Source organism: Corvus moneduloides, chromosome 22 (genome assembly GCF_009650955.1).
Source record: "Corvus moneduloides isolate bCorMon1 chromosome 22, bCorMon1.pri, whole genome shotgun sequence".
Classification (NCBI taxonomy): Eukaryota; Metazoa; Chordata; class Aves; order Passeriformes; family Corvidae; genus Corvus; species Corvus moneduloides.
This window is the reverse complement of record NC_045497.1, coordinates 1635302-1659417: the sequence shown is the minus strand read 5'-3', so window position 1 is coordinate 1659417 and position 24116 is coordinate 1635302. Positions and strand designations below refer to the sequence as shown.

General features: G+C 41.1%; 2 protein-coding genes across 3 annotated transcripts; both read left to right on the top strand.

Moving 5' to 3' along the window:
- The first annotated feature begins 138 nt into the window (after positions 1-138).
- On the top strand, positions 139-11334 carry SDF4 (stromal cell derived factor 4). Its single transcript, XM_032131495.1, has 7 exons — positions 139-286; positions 946-1315; positions 4555-4691; positions 5060-5173; positions 6661-6819; positions 8489-8664; positions 9856-11334. Exons 2-7 carry the CDS (start codon positions 1008-1010, stop codon positions 10030-10032), a joined length of 1071 nt encoding a protein of 356 aa, XP_031987386.1. The 5' UTR covers positions 139-286; positions 946-1007; the 3' UTR covers positions 10033-11334.
- A 1073-nt stretch (positions 11335-12407) lies between these two features.
- On the top strand, positions 12408-20397 carry TNFRSF4 (TNF receptor superfamily member 4). Of its 2 annotated transcripts, XM_032131493.1 has the most exons (7): positions 12408-12997; positions 15274-15396; positions 15713-15811; positions 16456-16522; positions 17015-17232; positions 17886-18011; positions 18813-20397. In XM_032131493.1, exons 1-7 carry the CDS (start codon positions 12859-12861, stop codon positions 18881-18883), a joined length of 843 nt encoding a protein of 280 aa, XP_031987384.1. In that variant the 5' UTR covers positions 12408-12858; the 3' UTR covers positions 18884-20397. The 2 variants fall into 2 exon arrangements, with proteins under 2 accessions (XP_031987384.1, XP_031987385.1); XM_032131494.1 differs by lacking the exon at positions 15274-15396.
- Positions 20398-24116: the final 3719 nt, after the last annotated feature.

The window sequence follows — 24116 nt, the reverse complement described above, 5'->3', positions numbered from 1 at the left end:
CTGCCGGACATGGCGCCTGCCCTCACCCAAGATGGCGGCTCCCTCACCCAAGATGGCGGCGGCGCCCTCCCGCCGCGCGGCGCAGTGACGCCCTTCCTCCTTCTCCTCCTCCTCCTCCTTCTCCTCCTCCTCCTCCTCCTCCTCCTCCCCGCCTCCCTCCGCCCTGGCAGCGTTGGGGGCTGCGTGAGGGGCCGCGGGCGCTCAGGGGCGGCCGGGCCCGGGCTGAGCCTCCCCGCGGCCGTCACGGCGCTCGGGGCAGCGTCCCCTCACTCCCGAGCGGCTCTCGGTGAGTGCGGGCGGCCCCTCCCGCAGCCCCGCGGGGTTCCGGGGGGGTCTGAGGGGCTTGAGGGGTTTGTTTGGGGGGTTTGGGTTCCCTCGTGCTCTCTCCGTTGGATTTGGGATTTTTTTCCCTGGAATTGGGCGGTGTGATCTCTGTGGGTCACTTGCAGCGGAGGATACTGTGGTTTTATGGCTCTGTGACAGGTCCGCCCTGGGGTTGTTTCCTGGGTGTTTCCAGCTCCGCTTTCTCTTGGATCTGACCGTGTTTCCCTCAGTCATCCCTCTCCGAAAACGTCTTTATCCCTTTTCCAAGGAGCATTTTTGTTGGGATCTCTGGGATATTCCTGTGCTGCCGCGGCTCTTTGTGCATATTAAGGGATGTTCCCTTCCAGACTCCTCTGCAGACTGAAAACTAATGCATTAATTCCATGTATTTATTATTTAACAGGCTTTTAAAATCTCTGGCAGCAAAAACTCCTCTATTTTTGTGTAGTTTCCTCTGAATTTATTCTTGTGTGTAGGTTTTTTATATTTGTATATATATATTTTACTATATTTATGTATGTAAATAAGTTACTGATATTACGCGTAGATTTTTCTAATTTTTAGATGTTCATTAGTGACCTCTTGCTTCAAAGTTTAATTTCTGTCTTTTCTCCTTTTTAGATCGTTTAACCCACAGTGGTTTCAGCAGCCAATAATTTGAATTTAAAAGGAAAAAAAAAAAAATGATGTCGAGACAAGCTTTCCTCTGTGGTTTGGGATCTCTTTATTTATCCCTCCTGTTCATCTTCCTTTTGATGGATGTTTATGCCAGGCCTGCAAATAATTCCGTGCTCAAGGAAAAGGCAGCTGACAGCAAAGATGAGAACGAGATCCTGCCCCCAGATCACCTGAACGGGGTCAAAATGGAGATGGATGGACACCTCAACAAAGAATTCCATCAGGAGGTTTTCCTGGGAAAAGAGATGGAGGAATTCGAGGAGGATTCAGAACCCAGAAGGAACAGGAAGAAGCTGATGGTGATTTTTTCAAAGTAAGTCATGGGCAGTGCCAAGAGCAAGGAAACAGGAAAAAAAATGGGAATTTTAATTAATGTTTAAAAGTTGAAAGGGAAAAGCCTCACCCTGGAACTGCTGTGTTTGGGTTTTATGCCAAAATATTCAGTTTCTGTGTGGAAAAAATAACTTAAAGGTATGAAAATCAATATTCCTTTTTCCTGGCTCAAGGAATAATTCATCCCACTTGGATTTTAGATCCAGGAATTGGGGAGGAAGGGCTTCAGTTCTGTCCTGAGTTTGGTTTCAGTTGGCAACTTGAGTTCTTTATTTATTTTCTAGCCTTTTGTTCCCTCTGGAGCTTGGGTTTATTCCTGTTGGGACTTGTGCAAGTAAAGAGAAGACACTGGGAAGACAATAAAGAAAAAAGGGCAGAGAAACAATGTGGTAAAATTGTGAAAAACCTCCAAAAATTGTGAATTCTGCTCACAAAACTTCCAGTGGATGCTTCGGTGGCTAAAACTGGAGTGTTTCAAGTGAATAATAAATAAAAATAACTGTGGATAAGTGCACATTCCAACAATTCAGGAATCCCCAGGACAGGTTCAGGAAGTAACAGAGCAATTCCTGAGAATCTAGAACAAGAAAAGAGAATAAAACATAAAAATAGACAGATAATTTTTTTATTTTATAGCTTTATAAAAAAGTTAATTAATTTCTTTACTTGGTATAGAAATATCAACTTTGATTTCAGACACTCAGGCATTTTCCCTTCCATAAAAGGCCCTTTTTTTTGCTTTGTTTCAGCACTTTCAGACACCAGGTGGCAGAATTGGGTTTTTTTTTGGAGTGAAGGATTCATTTTATTAAAACAGCTCCAGTCAATACCACAGGGGGATAAACTGAGGAGGCTTTAAAAGCTTTATTTTCTGCAAACTTTTCATTAATAAGGGAAAAAATAGCAATAATAACATTGGATATTGGGCTTTTTTGAGTTTTCCTGAGCAAAGGAATTCCAGCAAACAGCCAAACCTTTTTTTTTTATTTTTTTTTTTTTAAATTTAAAGAAAATTCTTTATTATTTTGTGGTGTTCAGACCCCTCATTTCCCTGGTAAAATATTAAATATCAAGATTTCTTTATCCAACTCCTGGTTAGGAAATTGTCATTTCCAAATTCTAATTTATTTCTTCCTGTTTGTTATGAAAGAGGTTCCTTAGGAAGCTTCAATTAATTGGATTCAGGATCAGTTTCATTCAGAGATTGATTTCAGATTCCCTCAGAGGATCAGATTAAAAATGTAGGGAAGGGTTTGGGGGGGATTTGATTGCTTTCTAGAGATACTCTTAAAAGAGAAATCCCAGGGAAGTCCAGTAAATCCCAGACTTCCAGATGCTCTGGAATTATTTTCTTGGAAAACAAAGCAAACACAGAATGTGTTTTTGATCAACCAAAGCTCAGTGTCCCAGAAAATTCACAAATAAATAAAATTCAAAGCATGAATTATTATCTAACAGAATTCCTGAAAATAAAGTTGGAACATGGAAAAACTTCCCCAAACCATGATTTTTCCAGGCAGGAAAACTGTGCCTGAAACATTTCCTAACTCTGGCTTGCTGAAATCTTGATTTGGATGAAACAGAACCTAGCCCTGAAATGATTTGCATCAAAAATTGGCATTTTTTTGGGTGTGAAAGTTGTGATTTAGGAACCTCAGTGCCCTGGGTTCATTCAGGGAGGGAAGGAAGCCACAAAAATCTGATTTTTAGTGGCTTCTGTTAGAGAAACCGGGCTCAAATTGGTTCCTTATCCATATTCAATATATTCCTTGCTGTAGGAAAATTCAGTTTTCCTACAAAATCCACTCTTGTTCAGACTCCAAGGTCCCACTTTGTGCTTCCATGCTCTAAATCAGCAATAAATGGGATTTTGTTCCCTTTTTCCCTAATTATGATATGATTTAGGTGGAAAATACAGTTAGAAGGAGGAATTTTGACAGCTGTGACCTCAGGAAACAAAATTTTAAATACTGAGGGGAAAATGCCTTTTTTAGGCTCATTTTTGATGCCAAACTTGGTCCCCTCTAAGCCCTGAGTGCCCCAGGAGCATCTCCCTGCTCTTGCCACTGAGCTGATGTTTAATTATAGCACCTTTGTGATATTTAAACTCCCTAATTCTGCATTTCTTGGGTCTGTTTGTCTCTTTTTTCACATTTAATTGACATTTAAAGGCAAATCACATCTTGAATAATTCGAGTTTCAATAATAACACCTCAGTGATACAAACAGATAACAAAGCCCAGAGTCAAACTGGGGCTTTTTAATTGTGTTTTTCTTTGAGTTTTGTTTTTTTAATAGAAAAAAGAGTGGGTTTGAGATGCCTTAAATAGAATCTGAAATGGTAATGAAATGAAATCTGATTTTTTTTAGTTATATTTTGAATACTTACTTAATGGTGTGCTCAAAAAAACCCTCAAAGTGGCAGAAAATTTGATTTATGGGGTTTTTTTTAACTGTAATTTTTAAATTTGTTCCTTAATGAAATAAGGATTGATGGGGTGGCAGAAGAGAAGGATGGTCAGCATGGATTTTCCTGATAATTTTAATCAGGAAAAGTTGAATTCTGGAGCTCTGAATCCAAGAAATTCCTTGGGAAAGCAAGAGCCAGGCAGAAAACTCAGGGAGAACAAATGGATGTGCAATTTTAAAATGTGTTCAAAATTAAAAATACCAGCTGCAATTTGTTACCAGAGATCAAAGTGAACAGAAAACACTTATTTTGTTATTTTCTTCCACTTCCAAGTGCTGCAATCAAATATTAGTTGGAATCCTCAGGAAATCTCAGAGATCTTGGGGAAAAAAAAAAGGGCTTGGAAAGAGAAATGGAGAGGGAATTAAATGTCTGGAAGAAATTTGGAATTTCCAAGTAGTGACAATTGTGAACCAGTATGGAGTGACCCAAAATTCCATCAGGGATGATTGGTGGTTTCCTCTTGAAAAAATTCCCTCAAAACCACGATTTAACTCCAGCAAAGTGAATGTTTTTCGCTGAATGGTAACCTAAACAACGTTAAATTGAATTAAATGACTGAAATTAATTAAGCTATTTACATTTAATTATGAAATAAAGGTTGAGCTGCCACTTGTTTCTCAGAGAGAGTCGTAAATGTTCTTTCTTCTGTTTATTAGTGCTGAATAAAACAATTGAGAAGCTAAAACCAAACCAGATTTTTCCCTCCTAAGCCCCAAATGTAAATCCTGTTTGTTTTTCCTGCCTAGGGTGGATATAAATAATGATAAAAAAATCAGTGCCAAGGAAATGCAGCGTTGGATCATGGAAAAAACAGACGAGCACTTCCAGGAAGCCGTGGAGGAGAACAAAATGCATTTCCGAGCTGTGGACCCTGATGGGGATGGTAAAATCAACATTTTTTTTTTTCCATCCAAAAATGACTTTTTACATCAATTCTGGCATCCAGAACTGGCTACTGGAGTAAAATTTGGGTTGGGAATCCCAAGTTTTGGCTTCTGTGGGAAGGGATGTGCTGCAGGCACTTCTTTGTTTCATAAGGTAGTGGAAAAAACAACCTAAATTGTTTTTTTTCACAAAACCTTTGTGGCTAAATAAACCCAGAAGTGAATCAGGTGACAGCTTTTATGTTGTCATTCATAAAATTCAGTGTGGGGTTGTAATGCTGGACTAAAAGATTTTAAAACTTGGTGATTTTTAAATCCTAAAATCAAAAATTCATCATTTCAGGCTGAGATTTTCTCTTTCTTCCAGGCCACGTGTCCTGGGACGAATATAAAATTAAATTCTTGGCAAGCAAAGGCTTCAATGAAAAGGAAATTGCAGAGAAAATCAAAAACAACGAGGAGTTGAAAATAGATGAAGAAAGTAAGTGCACAGTGAGGTGGGCTTTGTGTTCCTAAAACCTGGATGTGAAAATAAAAATGGGAGAGAAATGTTTTGGTTGTTCTGCTTGAGTAGGATTGAAGTCAGAAAACAAAAATTCTGCTTTTTTTCCACCTAAAATCTGCCACGAAAATGACAATTTTTAAGAGGAATGTTCCTGTTTTCCCCCTTAAAGAAATTTCAATTTACTGTTAAATCCACCCCGAAGTTTTAAGTCAGAAGACACAAATCCTACATTGTTCCTCACCAGAATCTGCCATGAAAATGACAATTTTTAAGAGGAATCTCCCTGTTTTCCCCCTTCAAAAAACATTTAAATTTACTGTAAAATCCCCCTCTAAAGCTTCTCCCTTTCCCTGCAGGAATTAGTCATTTAAAAAGGCCTTAGGTGACATTTTCCAGTGATTAAAAAACAACTGAGATGCAAAAAGGAGCTGAGAATTTGCTGGCAGGGGAATCACCTGGGGGCAGCTTCCAGGAACCTCAGCACATCAGAGCTGCTGAATCAGGGCATCAGTTCTTTACCTGAGCACCAAAATCTTCTTTAGGAAAATCAAATTATTCATCCCCCACTTCCTGAGGGTTTTTTCTCATCCTCCAAACACTGTAAAAGTTTTTTTTTTTTAAATAAAAACCACCTGGGTGTGTGGCGTTTAAGGCACTTCCTGCAGAAATTTGGATTTCAATTCACGATGGAATTGTCACCATGGAAGAGCTGGAGGTAAATTCCTGCTCCTTTTAAACCCAATTGTTTTCAAATACACCATTAAAACCCCAAAATACTTGAATTACAGCACAATTATTCACAAATATTTCATGGCAAAATAGAATATTACATTTTAATTTCGATTTAATTTTAATTTCACTTAAAATCTAGTATAAATATTTGGTTTATAAGTTTTTTGGAGTGCTGGCAGGTGGTTTTATGTTGGTTTTTTAAAGAAAATTGGGATTTTTTTTCTCCCTCTGAGGGTTTTTTTTTTAACCCCCCAGACTCTGGGATGGATCTGGAGGGGTAAAACCCAACCCCAAGGCACAGAATCAAACTTCCAGTAACAAAATAATCTCCAGATTCATTGAAAAAAAAGGAATAAAATATTCTTTTAATATTTTGAAAATATTAGAATAAAAGAAAACCTAAAAAAATGAAGGGTTGCATTTTAATGAATTGATAGATATTGACAGATAATAATTGGATTGTGGAATGAAATGTGCAAGAATTCCATGGAAGATTGAAAGGGATTTTGGTGCTGATTTCTCTTTTCATACACCCTTGATTCTACTTCTTTTTTTTGCAGCAAAACTAATAAACACTGTGATAAATAAAAACCTGCAGGGTTTAAGCTTACAGAACATCATTAATTAACCCTCTGAGAGCTTGAAATCAATGAATTGGGACAATTTCAATCCTAAAAAGGAATCGGGACAAGTGAAATTGCTCCAATTGGTGCTAAATCCCAACTTTGCAGCGCAGGAAGTGCTGGATAACCTGAAGGATCGCTGGTACCAGGCTGACAATCCCCCCCCGGACCTGCTGCTGACCGAGGAGGAATTCCTGTCCTTCCTGCACCCCGAGCACAGCAGGGGCATGCTGCAGTTCATGGTCAAGGAAATCATCCGGGATTTAGGTATTCCGCGCTTTTTTTGGGAATTCTTTCCACGCGCTCTGTTGGTTTAGGTGGATATTGAGAGGGTTTTTGGTGAAATATTCTGATTTTAGGAGGGGAAAAAAGGGAGTTTTTAGGATAAATCCTGGAGTTTTGGGGAGTTTTTTATGCGTCTTGAAATGCAATTTAATTCTTGGTTTTTAAATAGTAGACTAATTGGTGATTATTTATAAAAAATAAAGAATATAAATTATAAATAGTAATAATATGTGAGCACAAATCCTGGAATTCTGTGGAGTTTTTTATGCATCTCGAAATTCAATTTGATTTCTGGTTTTTAAATCGTAGACTAATTCATGATTATTTATAAAAAATAAAGAATATAAATTATAAATAGTAATAATATGTGAGCACAAATCCTGGAATTCTTTGGAGTTTTTTATCCATCTCGAAATTCAATTTAATTCCTGGATTTTAAATCGTAGACTAATTTGTGATTATTGATAAAAAAAAAATAATATGAATTATAAATAGTAATAATATGTGAGCACAAATCCTGGAATTCTGTGGAGTTTTTTAATGCGTCTCGAAATTCAATTTAATTCCTGGATTTTAAATCACAGAATAATTGGTGATTATTTATAAAGAATAAGTAATATAAATAATACAAATTATAAATAACAATATGTGTATTTATATATGAATATAATATATGTTTATTAGGGTAATAAATATAATTAATAAATATAATTAATAAATATAATATATAGCACATATAATATAGTAATAAAAATAAGTAATAAATACCTATAAATATATCCATACATATTTATCTATCATATTTTATGCAATATATAAAAAATAACATATTTTTATATATAAATAATAAATACCTGAGTATTTATAGATTTAAAAAATCAGCTTTTTCTTCACTACTTCACACTGAAGTTCTGCTGGTTTTGAGCATTTTACATATGAAATATTATCAAATTCATTGATTTAAAATATTCTCTCAGGGACTTGGGACTTCCCCAGCTCAGCAGCTGTGGCTTAGTCATGAAAATGGAAAGAAAAGATTGAGGTTTCTAAGCAAACAGTAATTTTTTTTTTTCTTTGAGTATTCAGAATTATTGGTCCCCAAGTTGTTTTTCTTGCCACTGAGTCAATAATAATGCAGATTTCAAACTGTCAGAACACCTGGGGTTCAAAAGAATTAAAATAGAACTGATTTTTGCTGATAAATATGAGGAGTTTCCAGTGACACACAGAGAGAAAAAAGCTCAGTACTTTGAATTTTCTGAGGGTTTGTTTGATGCTGAATCTGTAAGAAAATGTCTGGTGTAGTAAATGGAACAAGTAAGAATTAAAACAAAAAAAATTTTAAAAACCTTAAATGTCCATTTAAAAAACCTTAAATGTCCATTTTTAGGTCCAGAAAAATTAATTTATTTAGTGTTTGATGAATGTGTGTGAATGCAGAATTTTATATTTGGAATTTTTGATTATTTAAAATAATAATAAATACAATAAAATACTAAAATAATAAAACAGGGATTTTTTTTTTAAATGAATTAAAATAAAAAATAACAACTTTTCTCTGCCCAAATCAGGCTCAAAACAGAAAGAAATTCCCATTTTTATGGATATGAAGCAAATCTTTTTAATTTTTTCTGCTGCTTTTTTTGTGCAGATCAGGATGGAGATAAGAAACTCACCCTGTCAGAATTCATTTCTTTGCCTGTGGGCACTGTGGAGAACCAGCAGGCTCAGGACATTGATGATGACTGGGTAAAGGACAGGAGGAAAGAATTCCAGGAGGTCATCGATGCCAATCACGATGGAATTGTCACCATGGAAGAGCTGGAGGTAAATTCCTGCTCTTTTTAAACCCAATTGTTTTCAAATACACCATTAAAACCCCAAAATACTTGAATTACAGCACAATTATTTACAAACATTTCATGGCAAAATAGAATATTACATTTTAATTTCGATTTAATTTTAATTTCACTTAAAATCCAGTATAAGTATTTGGTTTATAAGTTTTTTGGAATGCTGGCAGGTGGTTTTATGTTGGTTTTTTTAAAGAAAATTGGGATTTTTTTTCTCCTTCTGAGGGTTTTTTTTAACCTCCCAGACTCTGGGATGGATCTGGAGGGGTAAAACCCAACCCCAAGGCACAGAATCAAACTTCCAGTAACAAAATAATCTCCAGATTCATTGAAAAAAAAGGAATAAAATATTCTTTTAATATTTTACAAATATTAGAATAAAAGAAAACCTAAAAAAAACCCCATGGCCACCAAATTTGGGGGCTCCCAAGAGCCTTAAAAATGACCCAAACCTCATTTCTCATGGGGTTTTCTGGTTTAAAAACCACATTTTTCATGTGTGGGGTCTGATTTAGGGCTTTTTTGGGCTCTTTTCTACTCCAAGACTGGATAAGTAGTAAAATTCCTCATTTCCCCATTATCCAAATATTTGGATATGGATTTTTAGGCTGAACAATTGTGTGGTGACACAGAATATTTTGAATTTTACTGAGGGTTTGATTCAAATAATCCCTGTTTTACCTGGGAAATCTTTCTATTCACCCACAGAGATGCCACATCTTTGACTGAATTAAAGATAATCCTCATCTTTCTATTTTTTAAATTAAAATTTGTTCTTAATGAATTCTTGAATTAATTGGTTTCTGAGCCTTCTGGAGGTTTAAAATGGCTGAAAAAAGTTCTAAATTGACCAAATTTTGAAAATACGAGAAGAATTTAGAAAAAATGAGAGAATTTAGCTCCTACAAATCACTAATTGTTAATTTGGGCCTGGAATTTGATCCTGAGTTTAATTTGCAGCCCAAACTCCACAAATATTTCTTGGAATGAGCTGAAAAAATCCGGATTTTTGGGAACAGCCATGGAAGCGGGATAAAACCCGCTGTTCAAACTCTACTTAAAGAGCTTTTCCCGTGCTTCCCATCCACTTCAAGCTGGGATATGGGATGGGATGTGGGGAGAAGCGTGGTCAGGGCTGGGAAAAGGATGATTCTCCGTGTTTCAGGAATACATGGATCCCATGAACGAGCACAACGCGCTCAACGAGGCGCGGCAGATGATCGCCGTGGCCGACGAGAACCAGAACCACCACCTGGAGCTCGAGGAGATCCTCAAGTACAGCGAGTACTTCACAGGCAGCAAACTCATGGATTATGCCCGGAATGTCCACGAGGAATTCTGAGCCTGTTCCCTCCTCCTCCAGCACTTTCTGCTTCCCAAAAAAAAAAAAAAAAAAAACAACAAAAAAAAACCCACCCAGGGGGAAAAAAAAAGGACTCGACCAAGCCGCGGAAATTCTTTGCTGCTATCGCCGCTCCTCGCTCGGTGGTGTCCCGGATTCCCGACTTTCCGTCCATCCCTGGCATCTGCAGCTCTTTGGATTGGTTGCCCTGCCAGCAGAAATCATGGAAAAGGCCTGGATTCTGGCAGTTCTCCCTGGTTTGTGCTGGTAAATCCAGCTGGAATTCCGGCTGCTTTGCCTGGTTTAATATTCCCTTGTTGCCCTCACGGCTGCTGATCCAGGGAATCCCAAATAAAGGTTGGATTTTGGGAAGAGAACAGTGATTCCAAGGAATGGTTGAGCTCCTGGGAATATCTCCACACAATTCCTCACAGCTGCTGATCCAGGGAATCCCAAGTAAAGGTTGGATTTTGGGAAGGGGATGGTGATTCTAAGGAGTGTTTGAGCTCCTGGGAATTGCCCTCACAGCTGCTGATCCAGGGAATCCCAAATAAAGGTTGGATTTTGGGAAGGGGAATGGTCATTCCAAGGAATGTTTGACCTCCTGGGAATATCCACACCCAATTCCAGTGGTTTTCTCAACCTCCTGAAGAGTTTTTTGGGAATTTAATGGAAATTTCCACCTCTTTTCAGGAGCTGGGGAAGAATTTATTTGAAATGTTACAGAAAAACTGTTTGGAATGAAAATTAAATTAATTAAATTAAATAAAAAAATGATAGATTTTGTGTTGACACCTGCACTGGGCATGGGAGATTACAGCTTAAAAAATCAGATTTTGGTCTAAAATAAAACAGTTTGGATTTTTTTTGGGAATTTGAGCTGTTGGACAGAGCAGTGGGAATCCCCAAGGGGTTTGATGGCTGCTAAATTAAAATTCATTGGCAAAATTAATGAGCTTTCTGCTAATTAATGCTGTTAATGAGCTGGTAATGATGAATTTGGGGGGAATTACAGGCTTTGGGTAAGCTCTGAAAGCATCTCTGTCCAAAGTAAAATTGATTTTTCCTCTGCTTCCATCTTTCCTGGGGAAAAAAAAAACCTCTTTGGGAAAGAATTCCTGAAAATTGGAGATGTTATATTTGATTAAATTTATTCTCTTAATATAATGTAAATACAAGAATTTCTGTCTCTCTTTCACTCTTCCTCTTCTTTATTTGATGTTTTTATTAAACACCTTGGATAAGAGGTTTTTATATCCATTTTTTTTCTTGTTTGTTTTCCATTAAATATTTTTCTCTCCATGCTTTGGAAATGCTGCTGCTTTTAAGGTTTGCCAGGGAGTGGGGGGGAATAAAACTCAGGAAGAAGAGGAATAAATTCCATGGATAATCTCATATAAAATGCATTTAAACACAAAAATTTCAGTAAATTCAGCTGATAATTGTATTTTATCTGTTTATAAACAGGCCAACACGTTCCTCATTTAATTTTGGGACACCATGAGAACGGAATCCCTAATTCTCACTATTTTCTGGACTCAGTGAAGGCACAGCTGCAATTCCAGGGAGTTTGAACACCTAAAATTGAGCTCCAGGATCCAATTCCAATAGGCTGGAAAATCAAATTCCCTAATTCCCACTATTTTCTGGGCTCAGTGAAGGCAGAGAGCTGCCCTGGAACGACCTAAACTTTTAAATCCTGGATCAAATCAGTGAAATTCCAATAGGCTGGAAAACGAAATTCCCTAATTCCCACTATTTTCTGGACTCAGTGCAGGCACAGCTGCAATTCCAGGGAGGCTGGAACACCTAAAATTGAGCTCCACGATCCAATTCCAATAGGCTGGAAAACGAAATTCCCTAATTCCCACTATTTTCTGGACTCAGTGCAGGCACAGCTTAATCCCAGGCAGCTGGAACACCTAAAATTGAGCTCCACGATCCAATTCCAATAGGCTGGAAAACGAAATTCCCTAATTCCCACTATTTTCTGGACTCAGTGCAGGCACAGCTGCAATTCCAGGGAGGCTGGAACACCTACAATTGAGCTCCACGATCCAATTCCAATAGGCTGGAAAACCAAATTCCCTAATTCCCACTATTTTCTGGACTCAGTGCAGGCACAGCTGCAATTCCAGGGAGGCTGGAACACCTACAATTGAGCTCCACGATCCAATTCCAATAGGCTGGAAAACCAAATTCCCTAATTCCCACTATTTTCTGAACTCAGTGCAGGCACAGCTGCAATCCCCAGCAGCTGGAACACCTACAATTGAGCTCCACCATCCAATTCCAATAGGCTGGAAAACCAAATTCCCTAATTCCCACTATTTTCTGAACTCAGTGCAGGCACAGCTGCAATCCCAGGCAGCTGGAACACCTACAATTGAGCTCCACCATCCAATTCCAATAGGCTGGAAAACCAAATTCCCTAATTCCCACTATTTTCTGGACTGAGTGCAGGCACAGCTTAATCCCAGGCAGCTGGAACACCTACAATTGAGCTCCACCATCCAATTCCAATAGGCTGGAAAATCCCCTAATTCCCACCATTTCCCTGCCTCCCTGGAGGCAGTCCCATGGAGCTCCTCCATCCCTGCTTCCCAGCGCGATTCACCTGCCTCGAGCGCTCCTTTTTACCCCTTAAACCCTTTTCAAACTCACCATTTCCTCTTCCTGCCTCGATATTTCCTGCCTAAAACCCCCAAACTGGGAAAGGGAAGGGGCGTGGAGAAACCGGGAATTTCCCTGCGCGGCACCGCTCTGAGGTGTCCCCGAGGCCGGAGCTCACAGCCCCGGGAGCGGCCGGCGCTGCCACCACGGGCCATGGCAGCTCCAAGGATTCCTTGGAATTTTCCTGCTCTCTGCTGGCTCCTGGCTGTGGCTCTTCCCGATTCCCTGGCTTTGGAGTGTCGGGAGCACCAGTATCCCTTCCATGAGAAGTGCTGCAGCGACTGTGCCCCCGGTGAGTGGCTGCTTTTGGGGCTGGGAAGAGCGAGCTTTGGACTGGGACGTTTGGTTTTGGACTGGGATATCTGGTTGGAAACGTCATAACCTGGTTTTTAGTGGACTAGCTGATGTTTTGGTTCACGAAATACCTGTTTTCTGTTAGTGTAATATCTGTTTTTTAGTGGAGTATTTAATTCTTTCTTACTGGAATATCTGGTTTTTTGTTAGTGTAAAATCTATTTTTTTTAGTGTAATACCCGGGTTTTTTTGTTCGTGTAATACCCATTTTTTAGTGTAATATCTCATTTTGTCTTAGCGTATTTTTTGTTAGTGTAATGTGGAATACCGAATTTTTTCTTAGTGGAATATCTGGTTTTAAGTGTAATACCCATTTCTTAATGCAATATCTGGTTTTTTGCTTGTGGAATATCTATTTTTTAGTGTAATACCTCCTTTTAATGTCTATTTTTAAGTAGAATATTATTTGTTTGTGTAAAATCTGTTCGTTTAGTGTCTTTTTTTAGTATAAGATCTATTTTTGTTAGTGTAATATCTATTTTTAGTGTAGTATCTATTTTTAAGTGCAATATCTGGTTTTTTTCTTAGTGTAATATCTATTTTTAGTGTAATACCTATTTTTGGTGTGATATCTATTTATTAGTGTAATACCTATTTTTGGAGTGATATTTATTAGTGTAATATCTATCTATTAGCGTAATATCTATTCTTTTAGTGGAATACCTATTTTTAAGTGCAATACCTATTTTTTGTAGTGTAGTATCTCTTTTTTAGACTGATAAAAATCACTTTTAAACCAGAAAAAGTTGAAAAATCTTCCTTTCTGAGAGTGGTTTCTAACTTTTTTAATGTGTTTTTGCTTCCTGAATGGCTCAGTCAGGGGAATTTCCATTTTTGGGAAAGTTGTCTGAAAAAAAAGTGGTAAAATTCAAATTATTGCTCTTTACCTGTCCCACAAAGAAGCTCAGAAATCCTGGATAAGAATGGCAATCTAATTAATTATTATTATAAATCTAATCTAATCTAATTCATTCTGGTCCTAAAGATTTCTTTTATAGCAAGATTTAAATTATTTGATATTTTTCATGTTCTGGTGGGGTTTTGAGGAAGAAAAAAAATGGTTTATTCCTAGAATTTAACTAAGATTTACTGGGATTTTTTTAAGGAAAAATATTCCTGATTTATAGACAGATAAACTTACAGGAAAGGGATTTATTTCCTACTTTTTCCTTGTAAAAACTGCAGGATTTTAACCTTTTCTTCAGGAAAATCCAGCTTGGTTTTCCCTCCTTATTTTTATTTTCCTTATTAAATCTTACTCCACAAAATTCTGGGAACTGCTGCAGGAATATTCTCCTCCAAGATTTAATCAGAATAAAATCAACTTTTAACCCAGCATTTGAGGCATTTCTTGCTTAATTCTCAAATCTAATTAAACCTGAGTGGGTTTTGAGCTGAGCTTAAAGCCAGGACTAACTGTAAGAGGATACAGATAAAATATTGTCTCTCAAAAATGTTCTTGTTCAAATGAAAGAACTTGTTTCAATTTTTTTTGCACTCTTTGCAAATCTGCCTCTGAGGGGAAACTTTTTTTTCAGCAGCTCTTCCTGATGGTGGAGATAATAAAAATGTAGAGGTGGAGATGTTAAAATGCAGAAGTAGTAAAAATGTAGTGGTTTACTGCACTTAAAATCCCTAAAAATCTCCTTTATTTGGCCACTCGCAGCCCTCATAAAATAAAGAGAATTAAATTGGGGCCTGGTGCTCGTTGTTCACTGGCAAAAAGGGAAAATGGAGCCCCAAATCCAAGGAAAAACCATTTTTATCCCTGTTTGGGATTTAGGAATGACCATTTTTAGCCCTGTTTGGGACTTTCTGGGGCTGATTTGTGGGATTTAGCTGGTGAGGGAAGGCAGGACCTGTCCTAAAACCAGATCTAGACTGGAGATCAGCCCTAGGGCTGTCCTAAACCAGATATTCCCTGACACTGGAATATCTAAACTGGAGGAGAAGGTGGCTTGGGAAGGTGGATTTGGGATACAGGAAAGGGAGAAAAGTTTGGGGCATTTTCTCAACTCTCAGCCGTCCCCAGCCCTTTTTAGCTGCTCACTTTAATGGAGATTTTTCACACCGGCCAAACTTTCAGGGATGATTCTGCTAAATAAAAAGCTGAAACTGCCACATTCTGGGCACTGTTTGATCCCAATGTATGAAAATTAAGATTTTTTCCCTCATGATCCCACCCGATCCCTCCTTTTTGGGGTGTTTTTGTAGGGGAGAGGATGAGGAGCCGCTGCACGGCCACAGCAGACACCATTTGCGCCCCGTGCCAGGATGAATATTTCAGCTCTGAGCACCACCACGGCTTCTGCCACAGCTGCACCATCTGCAACACCAGTAAGTCCTTGGATTTGGGACATTTGGAGGGAAAAAATCCCTTCTGGGGGGAAAAAAAATCCCTTTTTTGGGTGCTCCTCAAAGCCCAGGGTGTTTCAAGCTGATCTCACCTCAGTTGTGAGGGTGGAGCAGGCCTGGGCCTACCTGAAAATTGCTGTCCTTAAATGAAATTGTTCAGTTATTAACTTGTTCAATTATTAATTGTTAATTATTAATTGTTAAATTGTTGAATTCTGCAGCTTCTACACACAAACTCCCCCTGAGGAGTTCATTTTTGTTGTTTCTTAATTAATTTCTGGTCTCTGCCTGGGCCCAGGGAAGGGCAGCGTGGAAGTGAAGAAGTGTGAGAAGACCTCGGACAGAGTGTGCATGTGCCGGGCAGGATTCATGCCAGCTGGAATTCCCTTGGGAAGTGGTAAGTTCAGGATGTGCCAGGCTTCCCAAAATCCTGCCTCCAAGGTGGGAATTTCTGCTGGAAAAGCTGCCTGGCCTTTGGCTCACTGAGGGCTCCGCACCAAGTGGCACAGCAGGGCTGGGGGGGCAAAAAATTCTCTGGGATTCCTGGCAGGAATTGTGAAATTCTCCTGAATAATATCCAGAATTGATCATCTTTGGGAATCCAGAATTTGCCAGTAGATAAAGCAGGGAATCCTGCCACTTTCCTTTGAAAATATTGATAATTAGCCAGCAGATAAAGTAGGAAAACTGCCACTCTCCTTGAGAATATCCATAGTTTGTCAGTGGATAAAGCAGGGAATTCTGCTACTTTCCTTGGTAATATCCGTAATTGATAATCCTTGATAATCCATAGTTTGCCAGTGGATAAAGTGGATAAAGGGAATTCTGCCACTTTCCTTGATAATTTCCATAATTACCCAGGGAATAAAGCAGGAATCCCTGCCAGTTGCAGCCTACACCCTCTGAGTGCTGTGTTATTTCCCTTGTCTGGTTTTAGGAGTTTAGTTGGGTTTGGTAGGTCTGGCCTAAGACAGACTAACAAATTATTATTTTGTTGCTCACTGAACCCAAATTCTGCCTTTTTTATCCCTTTTTTCCCAGAGTGCTCCCGATGTCCTGAAGGGACTTTCTCCAGAGGAAGGAATGAGAACTGCCAGCCTTGGACCAAGTAGGAATCCCTGCTCCCAACGTGCTCAGAGCAGCTTTGGGGGTTTCATTTTTACAGGAAAAGCCCAAATCAGGATAAATAAATCAGAAAAAACCTGGATTGGTTTAGGGTTCCCTGAATCCCATCCTGTGTGATTTTTAGGATCCTTGAGCTGTCTGTGCTCATTTGAAGCCTCTGCCTTTGGCCCTTTTGCTCCTCACTGTGGCACCAACATTTTCCACCTTTTTTTAAAGCTCTGGATGGTTTCCTTGGAGCAGAAAATTCCTGTGCCAAAAGCAGCTCTGCTCCAGGGCTCACAGAAATCCAAGATCTTTTTTTCCAGCAATAGCTTGAATTGGTTTAATTGTGCCTCACATTTTTGTGGGATGTAGGGATGGTGAATCCTGAGTTTGTGGTGATAAAACAAGGACTGTGATTATCCTGTGGATGGGAGTTAGGAATCCGTTCCAGCAGCTGTTGGAAAGCTCATCCTGATTTATTTTGCGTCTCCAGCTGCAGCAGTTTTGGGAAGAGCACCCTCCGAGCTGGCACAGGGACAGAGGATGCCCTTTGCAGCAGCCCTGATGTCCCTGCCAGTGCCACCAGCCCCGCCCCGGATCCCATTCCCACGGAATTCCCGGAGAACAGCTCCAGTGCCACGGCCCCCTCCAGCCCCAGGGAGATTCCCTCCGTTTGCCTGGATCCCAGCAGCCCCACGGAGCCCAGCTGGGGTAAGGACAGGCAGTGAGCAGAGCAGAGCTGGCCAGGGAATTCCAGCTGGAGCTGCTTTCCTGGGAAGTCAAATGCCACTTCCTCAAAAGCCATTTCTGTTCTTTACACAGCCTTTCAGTATTCCACATTTCCACCTGCAGGTTCTTTCCTGGGAACTGGAATCCCATTTTCTCAGGAGCCTTTTCTGTATTTCACACAACATTCCAGGATTCCACATTTCCAGCTGGGCAGGGATTTCCGTGTAAAGCTGCTTTCCTGGGAACTCAAATCCCACTTTCTCAGAAACCATTTCTGGTTTTTACACAACCTTTCAATATTCCACATTTCCAGCTTTCTTGGGGAAATCCCCCTTTTTCTGAAGCCATTTCTGTATCTTACACAACCTTTCAGGATCCCACATTTCCAGCTGGGCAGGGATTTCCATGTAAAGCTGCTCTCCTGGGAACTGAAATCCCGCTTTCTCAGAACTAGATCTGTAGTTCCCACAACATCCCAGGATCCCACATTTCTGTGGTCGCTGGAACTCTCAGCCTTTTTGTTTTAGAGGCATTTCTGGACTTGTGGATTCTCCCTTTAGAAGCTGGAAAACTCTGGGGATTCCAGCCAGAACTGGGAATCATTTTTTTAGGGAATTTTTCTGTTCTAATTCCAGGCTCTTTATCCCTCCTCCTGCTGTGCCTGATCCTGCTGATGGTGAGTGGAATGTCCATCCTCCTGCTGATTATCCAGGCAGCCAGGAAGGAAACCAGGAGAGGGCCTGGGAGGAGCATCCAGCAGAGTGAGTTCCCTTTTTTATGGGATAAAATAAACAGGAAAAAAATTAATCAGGGCCCCCTGTTTGAAATTTGATCATTAATAAAAATTACCTGCAGGGAATTCCAGAGGTTGATCCCTGGTTAGTCCTGATTAGGAGGTCAGTGTCCCAAATTTTCATTCCAGAGCACAGATTCCCTGATTGTTGCCATCCAGAGGGATCTTCTCCCTGATTTTCCCTCCTTTTATCTTTCCCCCTCCTTAATCCCCGATTTTAGGCAGGGAATTCTCTTCCTGGCAGGATCCAGCACCAACTTCCAAGAGCAGAATGGGAATTTTTTGTTGCCTCCATAGAATTGAAATTCTGAATTCTCCTGCAAACTTGGGAAAGGTCTGGCTGAGAAGAGCTGAGCTCTAAAACCAGGATCAAGTGGCAGAGCTGAGCTCTAAAACCAGGATCAAGTGGCAGAGCTGAGCTCTAAAACCAGGATCAAGTGGCAGAGCTGAGCTCTAAAACCGGGATCAAGTGGCAGAGCTGAGCTCTAAAACCGGGATTAAGTGGCAAAGCTGAGCTCTAAAATCGGGATTAAGTGGCAAAGCTGAGCTCTAAAATCAGGATTAAGTGGCAGCTGCCTCAAGATCCATTCCCAGGCCCCCGGCGAAGTGGATTCTCCCTGATCCCTACATTTGGTGTTCCCTAGATTGCCTGGAAAGCCAAGAACCAACCCAAAAATCCCTTGGCGGGGTTTGGTCACCCACAAACCATGGAAAAATCCCTGTTCCTCCCACTCTGCACTAATTGTTGGAATGATTCCCTGTCTTCCAGAGGAGGGGAGCTGTCGAATTCCCATCCAGGAGGAGCAGATCGACTCCAATTCCAGCCTCATCAAAAACTGACTCCACTCCTTTGCTGTTTCCTGCATTTTCTGAGCCAATGGATCTGAAGGAGCAGTGGGATTGTCCTGTGGCTAATTAGGGGCTGGTTTAACTCTTTAATTACACTCAGGGTGTCCCTGAGTGTCCCCTTTGGAATTTGTGCCCATGGGGGGAATTCCTTAGGGGAATTTTGTGTGGTTCTTTCTCCTGGGCAAATCCTTGCTCAGCATCCCAGGGCTGAGTTGAAAACCCTCTGGGTATTTCCAGGCAGGAATTTCCAGCTGGAAGAGCTGATCATGGAGCAGACTGAAAACCAGGATGGTTTAGGGAAGAGAAAATCCTTGGATGCTCCTGGTAAGAGGAAAATCTGAATTATTAACCCAATCCTGGGATTTTGGGGTTGGATTTGAAGCAAGCTTGTACAGCCTAAACCTGGGTTCACCTTGGAACCCAGAACTGAAGAAATCTTGAGCTGTGCAGTTAAAATCCTCCCACACTGCATGAAAAAAAAGGAATTTTACTTCTGTAAAGGTTTAAAATCCCCCCACATTTTGAAATGATCAGGGTTGAAAATCCCCCCATATTTTCAAATTAATTTTACATCTGTAAAGGTTTAAAATCTCCCACCTTTTGAAATGATAAAGGTTCAAAATCCCCCCCATATTTTTAAATTAATTTTACTTTTGTCAAGGTTTAAAATACCCCACAATTTAAATTAATTTTACTTCTCTGAGGGTTTAAAATACCCCCACACTTCGTGAATTTTACCTCTGTAAAGGTTTAAAATCCCCCCTGTATTTTCAAATGAATTTTACTTCTGTAATGGTTTAAAATACCCCCAACATTTTATTAAATGAATTTTACCTCTCTAAGGGTTTAAAATCCTCCATATTTTAAAATGAATTTTACCTCTTTCAGGATTTAAAATCCCCCCATATTTTGGAATTATTTTATTTATATAAAGGCTTAAAATCCCCCATATTTTGAAATTAATTTTATTTCTGTAAAGGTTTAAAATCCCCCCGCATTTTAAAATGATCAGGGTTTAAATCCCCCTCACACTTAATGAAATTAATTCTCCCTCTCTAATTGGTTTTCCACAACTTCATCACTTTTGGAAAGCAAATTTTTAGGGAGTAAATTCCAAATCTGGAGTGTCTCAGGGGAGCCTGAAATGTTCTTGTAAAAACTTGTGCTCAATTTGAAATATCTCAGTGTAAATTCGAGACAACTTGAATTTTTTATCATTTAGGACTGGTTTTCACTTCAAATATCAGCTGATAACTCCTCAAAAATGGGAATTTTAAACACACAGCACCAAGAATATTCCAAAATATGCAGCAGGAAATTTATTTAGGAATTTAAAGTTGTTTGTAAATCCATGGATTTTAAATATTTGGGGGTTTTTTTATATGTTATACATATGGTGGCCTCAGCAGGGATTTCCCTTTCCCCAGGGCTTATACTGTGTATAGGAACATTTGTATTATATACAAAGTGGGAGAGGGATTTCTGGGAATAAAACTCTGGAAAAAACAGCTCCTTGCATGTGTTTGGGGCAGGCAGAAATGTGGGGAAAATTCCTGCAGGAAGCTGGATCAGCCTGGGGAAAGGGAGGAGGGGAGATTTTAGGGAATGGTTCTTCCCCAGAGGGTGACTGGGCTCCCCAGGGAATGGGGACATTCCCAAGGCTGCCAGAGCTCCAGGAGTGTTTGGACACCGCTCCCAGGCACAGGGTGGGGTTGTTGGGGTGTCTGGGCAGGGATAAATTTGGATTCGGATCCCTGTGGATCCCTTCCAGCTCAGGAAATTGCAGCTGCTCCATCCTGGGGCTGGGAATTCCCAGCCTGCCTTGGCTCTGGCTCCTGGGGAGTTTTCCCTGTGGTCCAGCAGCTCCAGCCACGGATTTGCTGGGATGTCCGAGCTGCCCCTTGCTGGGAATGCTGAACCCTTGGAGCGTGTCCTGGGGCTCAAAGCAGGGATTAACCAGAAAGTGAATTCCAGGGAACTCCCAGCCCCTTCTGGGAAGCGCAGCTGAGCTCAAATCCCACATTTCCAGGTGCTCCGGGAACATTCTGGGAACTCCTGAGCTCAAATCCCACATTTCCAGGTTTCCCAGGAACATTCTGGGAACTCCTGAGCTCAAATCCCACATTTCCAGGTGCCCCAGGAATGTTCTGGGAATTCCTGAGCTCCATCCCACATTTCCAGGTTTCCCAGGAATGTGCTGGGAATTCCTGAGCTCAAATCCCACATTTCCAGGTGCCCCGGGAACATTCTGGGAACTCCTGAGCTCAATCCCACATTTCCAGGTGCCCCAGGAAGGTGCTGGGAATTCCTGAGCTCAAATCCCACATTTCCAGGTGCCCCAGGAAGGTGCTGGGAATTCCTGAGCTCAAATCCCACATTTCCAGGTGCCCCAGGAACATTCTGGGAACTCCTGAGCTCAAATCCCACATTTCCAGGTTCCCCAGGAACATTCTGGGAACTCCTGAGCTCAAATCCCACATTTCCAGGTGCCCCAGGAACATTCTGGGAACTCCTGAGCTCAAATCCCACATTTCCAGGTTCCCCAGGAACATTCTGGGAACTCCTGAGCTCAAATCCCACATTTCCAGGTGCCCCAGGAACGTTCTGGGAAGCACAGCTGGGCTCAAATCCCACATTTCCAGGTTTCCCAGGAATGTTCTGGGAACTCCTGAGCTCAATCCCACATTTCCAGGTGCCCCAGGAACATTCTGGGAACTCCTGAGCTCAAATCCCACATTTCCAGGTGCCCCAGGAACATTCTGGGAACTCCTGAGCTCAAATCCCACATTTCCAGGTGCCCCAGGAATGTGCTGGGAACTCCTGAGCTCAAATCCCACATTTCCAGGTGCCCCAGGAACATTCTGGGAACTCCTGAGCTCAATCCCACATTTCCAGGTGCCCCGGGAACATTCTGAGAACTCCTGAGCTCAAATCCCACATTTCCAGGTGCCCCAGGAATGTTCTGGGAACTCCTGAGCTCAAATCCCACATTTCCAGGTGCCCCAGGAAGGTGCTGGGAATTCCTGAGCTCAAATCCCACATTTCCAGGTGCCCCAGGAACGTTCTGGGAACTCCTGAGCTCAAATCCCACATTTCCAGGTGCCCCAGGAACGTTCTGAGAACTCCTGAGCTCAAATCCCACATTTCCAGGTGCCCCAGGAACGTTCTGGGAACTCCTGAGCCCATGGGTGGGGATGAGAACACCCCTAGGAACAGGGGAATTGTCACCAGCACAGCTCCTCTGTCCCCTGGGCTCCTCAACGGCTTCCAAGAATCCCAGGAGTTTTCCAGGAAGATGCCCCTGGCTCAGTGTCCTTCCTGCAGCTCCCCAGCCAGGGATTTCCCAAAAAACCACCTTCCCTTCTGCCTGGAAAAGGAAGGAATGCTGGCCCTGCTGGGGTGGCTGAGGATGAGTTGGATTTGTTGGGAAAGAGGGCAGAGAATTCCTGCTGCAGAATTCCTGGATCCCACCACAAGATAATCCCATCAGAGGATTTATCCATGGTATTTAATGGGATTTGGGACATTTATTGGAGGAATGAGGGTTGGAATGAGCTGATCTTTAAAATTCCACAAAACCCCAAACCACTCTGGGATTTGTGCTTGGAGTTTTTGAGGATTTGGGTGCCAATTTCAAGAAAACAACACCAAAATTTCACTGTAAATAAAAACCGATTGATTTCTTTTTAATCACCACAGCTCAGTGAAAATTTGGAATTTTTTTTGCTCCAGTCCTGCCTGAACTGCCAGGAAATAGTTAAAAATGAGCAGAGAATCTGGAGCAATTTGCTCCTGCCCACACTCCCTTCCCACACGAATGAAACTTTCACTCGTCAGAGGTGCAGCTCTGGGGCACCAAAGTTCCTGATTTTCACCCAAATTTCCCCTTTTTCAGACACTCTGAGAGGCTCAGGCTGAGCTCTGCACCTTCAAAATGCTGGAATGTTGTCCCTGCAGTTTGTTTTAAAATCCACCTGGGAAAATGAGAAATAATTGTATTCCTGAGGGAGAAAAACGCCAATTTTCCTGGATAATAATTGTATTCCTGAGGGGGAAAAAAATCCCATTTTTTCCTGGCTAATTTGCCTTCAGCTGCACCAGCCCCTTCCATTGTTTGTGTGAGCTGCAGAGCTTGGAATTCCACCAAAAACCAGGGGAAAACCCAAACAAAATCCCAACCCCTTTAGCACTTCAATCCAAACTATTTCTATTTTCAGCCTGCAGTTTCATCATCAATATTTATTTTAAATGAAGGGAATTTTTTTCCTTATTTATCCAATTTTGGATAAATATTGAGGCAAGAACTGACAATATTTGAGCCACGCTGGAAAAAATATAAATAAGCTGAATTTTGCCGGTCTTGATGAGCCCTTTCAAGCTGCAGATCTGACATTTGTACTTCGTGTTCAGCAGTTATTCTAATTTTTTTTAAAACAAAAGAGCTAAAAACCCCCTGTAGATCAGAACAATTCTTTTCATGGTCACTTCCTCCTTTTCTTTTTTCCTTTTTTGGTTTTCCCTGGCGGCCTGTGACGAGTTTCTGTTGCTGTGGCTACGCCAGATCCTTTATCTCCTGCTTTTTTTCTCTCTCCACATCCTCCCCTGCTTCGGAGCAGCCTCGACGTGACTCAGGTTTGCCACCAGAGATGGAAAAAAGGTCACTGGAGATACTGGGGCTGAGCCTGGGTTTGGGGTTTTTCTGGATTTTCCCTCTGTCTGGGTTGATCTCCCTCTGGGAATGTCAGATTTCTTGGGATTTTCCTCGTGGAGTCACCACTTTTGGAGCCCAAAGAGGGGAATCTTTCCATGAGTTTTTGGGAAGGATCCAGGGGTTTCAATGGATTTGGGGTGAGGGTTTCGCTCCAGGTTTCTGCCACGTCCTGGGATTCCTGGGCAGGGCAGGGAATCCTCCCTGTGTGCCAGAGGGCAGGAATTGGGCACTGCAAGCCCTCAAAATTTGGGAATTCCAGAGATAGCCAGGCAAAACCACAAGATGAGCTTAAAAGCAGAACTTGCAGGGGAAAAAAAGTTTAAAAAAGGGAAGGAGCACAACTATTTCCCGTGATTTTCTCTCCCGGTTTCAGGGAGATAAATCGTGGATAACTGCTTTGTCCTTCAGGATCTTTAGGAAGTTTTTGGGCAGCCCTGGGTGAGCTGTCCCTGCTCCTGGTGCTCTGGGAGTTGATATCCAGGCTCTCCCACCCTTCCTGCAGCCCCGGAGCTG

Coding starts and splice junctions, on each gene's coding strand:
- SDF4 (XM_032131495.1), top strand. CDS start 1,008: ATGATGTCGAGACAAGCTTTCCTCTGTGGTTTGGGATCTCTTTATTTA. Junction 4,692..5,059: donor TGTGGACCCTGATGGGGATG/GTAAAATCAACA, acceptor TCTTTCTTCCAG/GCCACGTGTCCTGGGACGAA. Junction 8,665..9,855: donor TCACCATGGAAGAGCTGGAG/GTAAATTCCTGC, acceptor TCCGTGTTTCAG/GAATACATGGATCCCATGAA.
- TNFRSF4 (XM_032131493.1), top strand. CDS start 12,859: ATGGCAGCTCCAAGGATTCCTTGGAATTTTCCTGCTCTCTGCTGGCTC. Junction 15,812..16,455: donor TGGAATTCCCTTGGGAAGTG/GTAAGTTCAGGA, acceptor CTTTTTTCCCAG/AGTGCTCCCGATGTCCTGAA. Junction 18,012..18,812: donor TGGGAGGAGCATCCAGCAGA/GTGAGTTCCCTT, acceptor CCTGTCTTCCAG/AGGAGGGGAGCTGTCGAATT.